Source organism: Gekko japonicus, unplaced genomic scaffold (genome assembly GCF_001447785.1).
Source record: "Gekko japonicus isolate JY-2015 unplaced genomic scaffold, Gekko_japonicus_V1.1 scaffold2379, whole genome shotgun sequence".
Taxonomy (NCBI): Eukaryota; Metazoa; Chordata; class Lepidosauria; order Squamata; family Gekkonidae; genus Gekko; species Gekko japonicus.
In genome coordinates, this window is record NW_015160294.1 from 6,607 (window position 1) to 19,065 (window position 12,459).

General features: G+C 44.6%; 1 protein-coding gene across 1 annotated transcript in view; it reads left to right on the forward strand.

Moving 5' to 3' along the window:
* The first annotated feature begins 3,485 nt into the window (after positions 1-3,485).
* TGFBI (transforming growth factor beta induced) overlaps positions 3,486-12,459 on the forward strand; it is a 61,513-nt gene continuing 52,539 nt past the window's right edge. The window contains exons 1-2 of the mRNA XM_015416012.1: positions 3,486-3,835; positions 7,889-7,987. Of these exons, the coding sequence (XP_015271498.1) occupies positions 3,717-3,835; positions 7,889-7,987 (218 nt within the window). The 5' untranslated portion in view covers positions 3,486-3,716. The remainder of the gene's footprint in view (positions 3,836-7,888; positions 7,988-12,459) is intronic.

Genomic DNA, 12,459 nt, shown 5'->3' on the forward strand with positions numbered 1-12,459 from the left:
CCTTGGTGGTCTCCCATCAAGTACTAAACAAGGACTATCCTGCTTAGCTTCCAAGATCAGATGTGATTGGGCTAGACTGGGCCATTCAGTTGACACCCATTACTCCAGTATACACAGAGAAAATGATGCATATTGAAATGGGTAAACTCAGGTGATGTTTAGGTAGACCCTAACTGAAAGAAGTTTGAGCAAGACCTCCATGTGTTCTCTGAAAAATGAGGAATCTACACTTTGAAGGGTTTGTTAAACAAAACCCAGGTGTGTTTATTTCATATATGAATGATGGCTCCTACACATCACTAAGTAATTTTTTTTAAGTTGGCAAAGAAATTCTTGCCCTGCATTTTATATCTCTTCCCTCCCCTTACTCTAAGAGGCTTACTTCTCATTCCATATACTGTGCCTTATATTTTATAATACTCCTGTCCATTAATATTTACTTGAGTGTAATGCCTTGGGTAGCCCAGGCAAGCCCGATCCCGTCAGATCTCGGAAGCTAAGCAGGGCTGACCCTGTCAAGTACTTGGTTGGGAGACCTCCAAGGAATACCAGGGCTAGGAGGCAGAGGCAAGCAATAGCAAGCCACCTCTCTGAAATGTCCAAGCCCCACTAGGGGTCGCCAGAAGTCAACCATGATTACTAGGCGCACACACATACATACAACCCCCCCCCCAATTTACTTGAGTATAATCTGTAACACAAAAAACCCTCCACTATATATACATATATAGTTAGTTTACTTTTTTATTTGGAAAATGGGGCAAAGGAGGATAATACAAGAAGTGGAATGGACAGAGGAGACACTGAGGAATGAGGAGACGAAATGACCCTTTCTGCCTTTTTCATCAGTGTTACCATAGCGTGAAAAGCAATAAATATTTCCCAACTATTTCAAACAAGTGATCACTATGATAAATCTCATTTTCAATATCTCTACTATTTGGGCTGTGATAATTGCTACTACTTAGGAATATTCCTAACCTTCCAACTCAAAAACAGGTCATTTTCGTCAGCTTTTTAAAACGAGCCCCAAAGAGGACGGCTGCCAAAAAAAGAGTCCAGTAGCACCTTAAAGACTAACAAAATTTGTGGCAGGGTATGAACTTTCATGAGTCACTGCTCACTTCTTCAGATACAGCTAGAACGCGAGTCTATCTATCATATATATTGGAAATTGGAGTGATTTCAGATGCTGAATGACATTAGCAGGTAAATGACAATAGCAGGTGTGACTGGTTTATGCAGAGGGGTAAGTTGGCATGGAGAAATCAGCACTGGTAATGCAACAGGAAACCTAGGTCTTGAGTCAGTCCATGTGGATGCATTGTCTTGAGCTTCATTATCAGTTGCAATTCAGCAGTCTCTCTTTCTAATTTCCATTTGAAATTCCTGTGTAAGAGAACTGCTACTCTTAGGTCAGCAACTGAATGTCCTGGAAGGTTAAAATATTCCCCCACTGGTTTTTGAATGTTGTGATTTTTAATGTCAGACTTATGTCCATTAGGCTGACCTTTTCTTGCTTACAAAGAGCCTGCTAATCTAAAACAACTTTTCACCCACAATGATAAACTGCTTAACAGTAACATGGACTCTGGTACCATAGCCTGCAACAAACCAAGATGCCACCTTCACTCTCCTATAGATCTTAGCAGCAACATCAGCCATACCATCTCAGGTTCATACTCCTGCTCATTCTCTAATGCGATTTATGCCATCATGTGTCAGCAATGGCCTTCCACCCTCTACACTGGACAAACAGGCCAGTCTCTTCGATAAAGAATTAACGGACATAAGTCTGACATTAGAAACCACAACATTCAAAACCCGTGGGGAAACATTTTAACCTTTCAGGATATTCAGTTGCTGACCTAAGAGTTGCAGTTCTCTTACAAAGGAATTTCAGAAAGAGAGACTGTTGAATTGCAACTGATAATGAAGCTCAAGACAATGCATCCACCTGGACTGAATTGAGGCCTAGGTTTCCTGTCTCATTACCAATGCTGATTTCTCCATGCCTACTACCCCTATGCATATGACACCTTATCCAATCACACTTACTATTATAATTCACCTGCTATTGTCATTTGACTGCTAATGTCATTCGGCATCTGAAATCACTCCACTTTCCAATATATAGGCCAGACGGACTCACATTCTAGCTTTATCTAAAGAAACGAGCAGTGACTCATGAAAGTTCATATCCTGCCACAAATGTTGTTAAGTCTCTAAGGTACTACTGGACTCTTGCTCTTTTCTACTGCTACAGTCAGACTAACATGGCTACCCATCTTGATCTATCACCAAAAAAAGAGGATTGTATCCTCTAAAAAGAGGACATCTGGTAACCGTAGTCAGTGTACCTCCACTCTTCTGTCTCACTGCAGTCTTCTGATCCACCTAGTTATGAATCCATGCAGGTCTCACAACACCAGGAATAAACTTTCTTGGGTCAGAAAGGGTGGTTGGAGGGGAAACATGAGAAAGATCATAATCCCTGTGCCTGCAGGACCCAAGCCATACTTTGCACAGTATTAGCAGGGCTGCTAGCGTGTAAGGGCCATGGGGTCCAACTGTTACATATGGCAAAGTAAATGTTAAGTCTCCTAAATGGCTCTGGCCAAGTCCCCTCAAGGGTCCTTGAGAACTCTGACCAAGTGTCCATCAGGTCTGGAGGTGGTAGGCTTTTCATCTAGCTGGAGAGGGCCAGATGGATGTCTATGTGAGGAGGCAGGACAATTTGTTTGATTAGAAAAGAAGAAATACAAAGAATAAGCAAGCAGAAAATGCTGAGGAACAAGGTAAAGAAAATGGTGGGTGTAGAATCTCTCCGCCTGAGCATTTGTGGGGTAGTAAATATATTATCTTGTAGGAGAACATCTACCCCCCCCCCCTTCTGCCTATGTCTCTGTAAAGAAAGCAAAACAGAGTTCTGTTTCCTCCCTGGGGGAACCAACCCAGGTAAGGTTGGAACCTTACTGCTCAGAGACGCAGGGAAACCAGAACAATATTTTGGGGTAGGGCTTATGCATCTTGAACAGTTATATCAGAAGCAGCATTTCAACAATTTAATATGCAATGGTGAGCAAAGGATCAGCATTTGAATATCTGCCTGTTATGCCTCTGTATGAGGTACAGTCTACTGCCAGACAGAAGGGCCTCAATATTCACTGAAAGTTCTCTAGAGGACTGATGCGACAGCTTACCACACAAGTGCACAACGCTTTACATTGCCCGTGTAGCAACTGAGCACTGCTTGGCTGTCTGCCCTGGGCTGAGAGCCTCACGACAGCTTCTCAAGAAAGGCCTGAGAAGGGAAGCCGAGGCCACGCGACCAGCCGCAGCAGGCCAGAAGAGTTCGAGCTTGAATCCCTCCCTGTCATTGAAACAGGACCTTCCCAGCAGGGGAGCGGCGATGCCCTGCTGCCGTTTCCACAGAACCCTGATCAGCTTCAAACCGCCCGAGAGAACTTTTCTCGTCGCCTTTTCTTCCCACACCTCCAGCCGGCTTCGCCTGTAGCCGGGATAGGGACTAAGCCGGCCGCCCCGCCCCAGACCATCGCCCGGGCGGCGGAGGGCCTATCCCCGCCCCTCCCCTCCTCCTCCTCGCTCACGCCCTTATTTAACTGCGAGTCCCAACTTTGTTACCCGCTCACTCGTCCTCTCCCTCGGGTGCCCGCCTCAGCCGCTGCTCGCCTCGCTCGCCTGCACCCCTCAAGATGCGCGCAGGGCTCCTGCTCCCCGTCGTCCTGGCGCTCTGGGTCACCATCGCCTTTGCGGCCAGGGCGCCTTACGAACAAATCCTGCATCACAGCAGAATCCGGGGCAGGCATCAAGGGTAAGGTTTTGGAGCAGCCAGCCAGGGAGGGACGGAGGGGGAGGGAGGTGGTCTCTCTGATCTGGGAGCCAGCCGTCCCGTGCAGTCGGCGAGCGACTGTGCAAGACCCGGCTTGCGTTTGTTGCATTAGCGGGGGAGGCGGGAGGATGCTTCCCAAGTTTTCCTGGAAATGGAAAACGGGCACCACGAAGCAGGAGCCTCTAAACTGGAGTCTCTTGAAGTCAGCACTACTTATATGTAGCTGGGCCAGGTAGAAAGGAAGGAAGTTCGCGCCTTTGTTAAGTTTGTATTGAGTCCTGCATGCTAATCCTGTTGAGAAGGTGGGTTGCAGGGGAAATTGCCTTGCTGGTCTACAAGGGTTTTTCTGGGGGAAGGGGGGGGGGGGTTGAACGAAAAAAATTGTCCATGCAGTATGGATAGACTGCGATTTCCAGGAGGCTGCTCTGGGAACAAGTGAGGAATCTACGTAGCCTGAGGACCATGTGGCTTATAAAGATGAGTTGTCCTGCCCGAAAAGATGAGAGCTTCTTCCCTTGCCCTGGGTCTGGAAAGAATAGGCTTTGAAGTTAACTAAACTGATTTTTATTATACTTTACTTTACTTTGTGGGACGTTTTGAAGTTGTGCAGTCCTCCTCCTGCAAAACATGATTAGTAACTTCGCCACTTCTGAGACAGTACTTAAAACCAGAAAATAACATTTAAAGACACTTTAAACTGAACTTTATTGAGGTTAATGTGCATACATTCCCCCTGTCCATGAATTTATCTTCAGAGAGTTTGAATTCTATGGGGTGGTGAGTGGACTGGGAGCAAATCGACAAAAACCCCATGAAACTTTTAGCCAACCTTTGGTGGTAGAAAGTGCCATCAAGTCACAGCCAACTTCTGGTGACCTTGTAGGCAAGGGATTACAGGGCTTGGTTTGCCATTGCCTGACCCTGTGTAGCAACCCCGGGCTTCCTTGGTGGTCTCCTATCCAAGTACTAACCAGGGTGGACCCTGCTTAGCTTCTGAGCTCTTGATGAGATCAAGGTAGCCGCAAGTATTCTGATCAGGGCAACCAACATTTGCTTGAATTTAAAATGGCCAAACCCAGTGCTTCTTAAAGTGTCTGAATTGTGGTCCCCTTCCTGACCAGACTGTACCTTCTGGAGAGCTTCATCCCAATGCTGCTTATTTGTTCCATAGGTGAATGGCAGAAGTTCTTACACAGAGTTCTTGGTACTCATCCTGCTACAAAATGTGAGGGTCTGTGGGTTAAGCAAGTAGTCCACACTGGCATAGAAGAGGAATAGAACTGGGAATTGCTGACCCCTCCGTAAGCCATGATCAGAAGTCTTTTTGAACTGCCTTCTTCCCAAATTACATTGGGATGATGAAGGCAGTAAGAGCAAAGCTCCATATCCCCATGAGGATCAGTGAGGATCCATGGCCAAAGCTTGTTCAGTCTGTCTGGGACTGGCTCATGTGGGAGAAAGGAACTCTTTGCCTTAGAATTCTACCCTTCTCTGGAATCTCTTGTTCTCTCACCCGGTGCTGCTTGGTCTCCGAAGACAGCTGCAGAGTTTGTGCACTGCTCAACCATATTCTGCAATGCAAATAAGTCACCTTGTTGTATAGGCACATCGGGGTGGGAACAGATAAATACAATGTTGAGCCTCTATTGTGATTTCAGACCATGCCCACAAGCTTATAGAAAATACAGATCACAGTGTGACTCAAAATGGGAAAGTCAGTCATACTTTGCTGTAAACATATTACCCTCTGCTGATATGGTATAACTATTAAAAGTGTGTTCATTTAAGGATATGTGTATATTTGATTAAAATATTTATACCATGCCTTTCTCTTGTGGCCCAGAGCAGCTTACAATTCTAAAGTGCAGGCGCAAATTTTAAAATAAAGCTCCATCAATGCCTCTGCTCAGAAAATTCCTGCAGCTCAAATCCTGTGAAAAGCTTTACTTAATAGCCTTACAGCACCTTAAAAAAGCTTCCAGGGACAGTACCCCCCCTTATCTCCTCAGGAAGTCCATTCCATCAGGTAGAAAACACTACTGAAAAGGACTGGACTCAACTAGAAACCAGCTGGGCCACCTTAAATGGGAGGGGGGGGAAACCCAGAATGTGACAGTCAGAGGTCTGCAGTGGGAGAACTATGGAGAGGGGAGAGTCCTTCAGGTATGGGGTTCTAAGTCACAAACTACTTTAAAGACATTCCTAAATAACAGCCCCATAGTACCAAGCAATTCTTATATCCTACAAAAAAGGAGGTCAGAACGTCCTAATGCGTGGGATACTACTGGGCCTACTGATGTTGGATAGCTTTCAGAATAAGTGAGAGCACTCACTCATAAATGGTAGCAGCCCACATTTCTTTCCAAGAAATGAAAGGGAATGTCCTAGAAATCCTGACATCGAACCCTCCCTTTTAAATCTACTATAAAAAGTGGGGGATTAAAAGCACCCTTCACACCATATAATTTTAAAATTTAAACTAATTTAAACGTAGGTTGCTGTGAACTGAGGCAACATGACAGAAAAGGAAATGCCATATGTCTTCCATGTTATAAAAAGTGCTACATTGCCTTCTTTGATAAGATTGTGTTTAGGTGGTTTGTGTGAGCTCCCTGCTTAGGGCTATAAGCAGTGTTCCCTCTAAGCTGAGTTAGTGTGAGCTAGCTCACAATTTTTTATCCTCCAGCTCACACACTTTTGCCTTGTCTCAGGAAGGAGGGCTCCAGCCAAATCACTGGCTCACAACTTTAAAGCCAGTAACTCACAAAGCAGAATTTTTGCTCACAAGACTCCACCAGCTTAGAGGGAACATTGGCTGTAAGTATAGTGAAAAATGAAGTAGAGAAAAATAAAATAAGGCAAATGTACCACTCCCACCCATTCATACATATGCTTGGTTTGATAGAACTTAGATGTGCATAAGAGCACATGATTGCAGTTTGGCTGTTCCATCCCAAAGGTTAGTCTTTCGATTCATTTGAAATCTGACCCAAATGCTTGCTGCTCCAAAACATGCATTAAAAGTTAAAGGATGGCAAGGCAAGAGAATTACCCATATTGAAACAAACCAGATCAAGCTGATACATGCAGGAGACTGAAGTTCTGGAAGGCTTTAAACACAAGAGATACATACTCCTATTTAAATGGCAAATCATACAAGCCCCAAGAATTTCAAAAGAACTTGTCCTCTACAGCAGAGGAGTTGAGAAGTCAGCAGGATTGGAAAGTATAGGAGGCATTCCTCAAGTTGATTCTCTTGTTATTATATGTACATAGATACAAGAGGGTCCTTTTTGGCATTAATGTATTAGGTTCAAGAAGTACTGAGTCATATTTGAGTTTGATGGGTGGGGGCTAAAAGGGGCTGATCAAAATGAGAGAGAAGAAAGAAAAACAGGGATAGAGGATAGATGAGATCCTGATGTTTGCCACCTCCACTTGCAATATCAATGCAACTGTCCTGTGTGTGAGAACACTAGATAGAGTGCTAAGGTTATATAAACCATTCATCTGACCCAGTATGGTATTTCTATACAGGAAAACCTTAAAACAATGGAGGCAACTAGTCTAGAAATGAATGATGGTTTACAACTCTCCAAAATTTGTAGGTTCTCTTGTTTGTTTTTATACATTTAATCCTTTTGTTTTGTACTCACTGATGACTTAAATAAGACCCAACTTTATTCCTAAATTGTAACTTCCAGTGACTAATGGAAATCTTTACACAGTAGTAATTGAAGCTTTTAAAATTATTATTATTGTTACTGAGGGGAAGAAGAGGTCAAGATTTTGTATTCATTCAGGGAAATCTTTGAAAAATCTGGCTTAGGAAAGAGGAAGCTCAGTCACATTCCAGTTCAGTTTATAATAGCCATTTTATATTCTGATCTTCTGGCAAGTTAAAGTACAGGAATAAAAGGATTCCTTCTTTATAAACACAGTGCTTCTTTTTCAGACTTATTATTGACAGGGCATCTTTAAACACCATGGGAATGGGAAACTTACAATGTCTTTTTCCCTTTCCTTTATCTGTAGTCCCAATGTCTGTGCTGTGCTGAAGCTTATTGGAACGAACAGGAAATACTTGCCAAACTGCAAACTCTGGTACCAGAGGAAAATCTGCGGCAAATCAACGTAAGTTCTTGAGGGGCTTAAGGAAAGACTATGGTATGAAGGTAGATATCTAATGACTTGCGGAAGGGGGAGGAGGGGTTACAGCAGTCCTGGACATCTACTTAGCCACCAAGCCAAAGACAACATCTCTGTTTTTGCAGTCCTAGGCAGATGGCAAAAACAAGATGATTATCCAACTCCTAGGAGCTCCTGGTGAAAACTGGCTGAAGGGCATCTGAACAGATTTAAAGACAAATTGTTACGTCACATTTTTTCTGAGATCTGGCACTGGAGACAACTTTTGTAGCTGCTGAAACCTAGTCTGGATTCAGTTCTAACATATACACCTCATTTTTCCATTTCCGTGGTGGAGAGATGACTCTGTCTAGCAGAGGTTATCAGTCCAGGCTCACAAACCACAATTTGTACTCGATGCTCTTTGTCTCCCATTGTAAACGAGTTTAGGAGAATATGTTCTGCATAATGTGCTGTTGAATCAGAACATTCCATGGTAATGACATGCAGCCCCAATGGCTACATTGGAGAAGTATTCCTCCAGATGCAGACAGCTACACTGTTGGATATCCAAAGCATCTTCCTTTAATGGCTCTATATCACCTTAAGACACTTCAGTCTTGGAATGGCTAGCACAGCAAGAATGTGGGAGATGCATATGACCGCTATTAGAAAAAGGACAACCGGGGAACCTGTGAGAGTCAATGGGGAGAATATCCCAGTTTGGCAGGCCAGGCAGTTGCCAGCCAGCCTATCTAGCTGCAGCACCACAACCACTACCTCCACCTGGGTGGCTCACATGGTGGTGGTGGTGGTGGGCTACAGAGTACCCCCCCCGCGTGTGCGCTCAGCTCAAGGGGTGGGGTGGCAGCCACAGCAGCAACTCCTGGTCCTTCTCCCCACTGACTGGCACACCATTTTGGATGCAGAAGAGGGGGCTCCTGCTGTGCTCCCCTGCTTTGCCTGAAGTGGTGCAGGGGTAGGGGCAGCAGCAGCTCCTGTTCTTCCTCCCCCACCCTCCTGCAGAACCTGCAGACTGCAACCTTGGCGGTGGCTCCTACTCCTCTTTCCTGCCTGCTAGCCTGCGGAGGAGAGGCAGCAGTGGTAGGGCTGGTGTAGGCAGCAGTGGCACCCCAGCTGCATCCAGGCATGTGGGCTCAGCCGGCCGCTTCTCCCCTCTCCGCTGATGGTAAGTCTGTGCTGTCTGTACAGATGCAGACAATGCTCTTCTGTTTGGGGAGGATTTAATCCCCCTTCCTTTTTAAGTTTTTAGATTTTTTGCAAAGCTGGAGGGTCCTCTGTGTTTTTTAGGAATATGTTTTCTCTTTAAATGACCACAATCTGTGCATTTAAGTATATATTGACAAGTGGGGCACCCACAAGGACTTGTGGGGGGCATCTCACTTTCTTCTGTATTCCCCTCCTCCACTGTGTCCTCTTTCCCTCCTTCTGGCAGCCTCTGTATCCTTCCCCCTTCCCCTACTTCCTTTTCTCTTTCCCACCAACCCGCCTAGCTTTTATTTGTCTCCCATCTTCTGCTATAATTATTTATTTACTTCATTTCTATTCCATTTTTCTCCCCAGGGGGGAATCAAAGCAGCTACATAATTATCTTTTCCTCCATTTTATTTTCACAACAACTCTGCAAGGTAGGTTAGCTTGGGAGCGTGTCACGGGCCCAAAGTCACCTGCCGGGCTTTCGTGGCTGAATGGGGATTTGAATCTGGGTCTCTTAGATCCTAATAACCCCTACATCAGACTGGCTGTGGTGAGGTGGCTGCTGTTGAATGGTCATGGTCAGGCCTGGGTGAGTCATGGAACTCGCATGGTATCAAGCTGCCCAGTGATTGCTGCTGGGCCTGTCCCAGATGAGTTCTCCTCAAAGACCAGAAACAGCCCGGGGAAAGAGCCATGCCCCTCCCCTGCCTTTTACTTACAGAAGCTAAGGATTGAAGGCTGGCAACAGCCACTGAAGGCATTTGTTTCTTAAAGCTGAAATTGCTGCTTCCATCGTTTTTTGGAGGACTGCAAGCCACCAATGTATTTTTTGTTAGATTTTGTGATAGGCTCCAGGCCAGGGGGCTTTTGAGGGGTAGCCTCTTCGATGGCGTAATGCCGGAGAATTGAGGCTCCCCTCCGCCCCAACAGTCCAGTCGCTGAGTGGCCTTCGGGCATAAGCTGTCTTGTCTTTCCATGGCCCCAGTAACCTTAATTTAAATATCCTCAGATTTGGCCAAATTGAGAATTAGATCTATTGATGATATTAAGGCTTGGGGGGGTAATCTCCCTTTTAGCCGAACTCGAGTTTCCAGAAATGTATAGTGTTTTTCTGAATAATTTACAAGATTTCAATTTCTATAGAATCCTGGGCAAATCACAGTCTTATTTCTCTAGATTAATCATTAGCTGTTCTCCTGGGGTATTCATTCATTCCTTTATACTGCATAACACCGAAGCTACTCTTCTTGTATGGAAAGCCTTGTTAGCTGCTTTACGTAATTTCAGTGCAGGAAAAATAATTTACATTGTGATATGTGAGGGCATTGCAAGTGTTTATTTTGTCATGATGACACATGTTTGTGTCACAGAGCATATGCCAAATATTTCTATGGTTATTTGACAACTTCATCAGCCACCATGAGCGAGATTTACAAATCCAATGGGGCCCATGCCTGCAGATGTTAGCACTCAACAGACATTGCATAAAGCATCCTATGTAAGTGGCCTAGACACGTACTTCTGGGAGGGGTGGTCTGCACCTAATTAAGAGTGTGTACATGTTTGGCTGACTGCCAGTCTTGAGCTGAAGTCTGCTAGTCTTCTATGGAAGGTGTAAACTCCAAAAGGTCATGGAAACTCCCAAAAAGTGGAATCTGGGGGATGAGACAGTCTCACAAATGTACATGAAAGACTCCAGACAGCTAACTGCATTTGAGCAATTTCTATGTTTGTAAGCAAAACAACCATAAACAAAAGTTTCTGTGTGAGCTGAGACAAACATGGCCTTGGACATTTCAGAAACAGAAAGGGTGAACTTATGTCAAATGAACAACCATCTCTTCAGAACTAGTGTGTTCTGTGTATAAACTAGCAACACATTAATACTTGGCTTTGTGTAGTGAAGAGTGCTGGCCTTGGGTTGAGAAGACAGACCTTCAGATTCCTACTGAGCCACGAAGCTGACTGAATAAGCCTGGGCTAATCGCTTTCTCTCTACCTAACCTAAATCACAGAGTTGTTCTAAGGGTTGCTGAAGGTTTCTTGCCATGAGCTCACTAGAGAATAATATTTTATCAGAAAGGTTATATAAATGGGATATACCTATCTTTTTGTTTGTGTGTTGCTATAGGAAAATATGCTACAGTTGGGTATTGTAGGAAATCAGAGCACACTTCATGCTTGGTATAAAGCTACTGGAAACTCCGAGACAACGGGAAGATTAAGGCCCAAATTGCCTTTGGCTTGATATTAGACATGCAATAGAATGAAGTGGCAGAGTGGGCTTTAGACTTAGGGTGTGGAAATCAGTTTTAAATGGTCTTTCATAGAAAAAAAAGCCTCCCTGCAAATAGAAAACTAGCACAGAATGGAAAAGATTAGGTCAGAATCTTCCTGATTAGCTATTTTTTATTTGGAGGGAATATTTACATGAAGGAACATTAAAAATATGGCCACACCTGCCATCTGACCTCATCCAGCTACATGGGTTGACCAGGCCTTTGTCACCAAGGAATGTTAATAGTTTAGAACCAAACATCTGTGAATTGTAACATTCTAGAGTAAATTCCTCTTTATCAGTCTAGGACAGCTAAATGTCTCTCATTCATGAAATAGATGATGCTACTGTGATTTGTTACACATGGTGCTACACTTAAACAGTGTTTGGAAAGCTACAGTTGGTGCAAAATGTTATGACCAGAATTCTGGTTAGAGTGGGTCATAGGGACCATTTTGTTCTACCTACCATGGCTCCCAGTTTCTTTCTGGGCCCAATTCAAGGTACTAGTATTGACCCTTAAAGCCTTACATCTTAAGGACCACCTGCTACCATATGAACCTATCCGGCCACTGAGGTCATCTTTGGAAGCTATGCTTTGAGTATCCCTGATAGGGCTGCCAAGCTGCGGCGGGGGATCCGCACATCTTCACAGGATCCCTGCCGCGGGGGACAGCGATACACGTTGCACTGCCATCACCAGGATGTGACGCTACGCGTCGCTCTGGCAAGGGGGCCTCCAAACAGCCCCGTTGCCAGAGCGATGCGTAGCGTCACATCCTGGTGACGGCGGTGCAACGCGTATTCTTGGGCTAGACCCAAGAAAGGGGTCTTGATTGTGGTATTAAAATTACGGAATTCCTCCCCATGGGTCCCTATCATTACTGTTCATCAGTGGATGAAGACTTTTCTGTTTAACCTGCCATTCCCTCAGTAATTCTCATTGACTTTTCCTCCCATTCATTTATCTGCAATGTTTTAA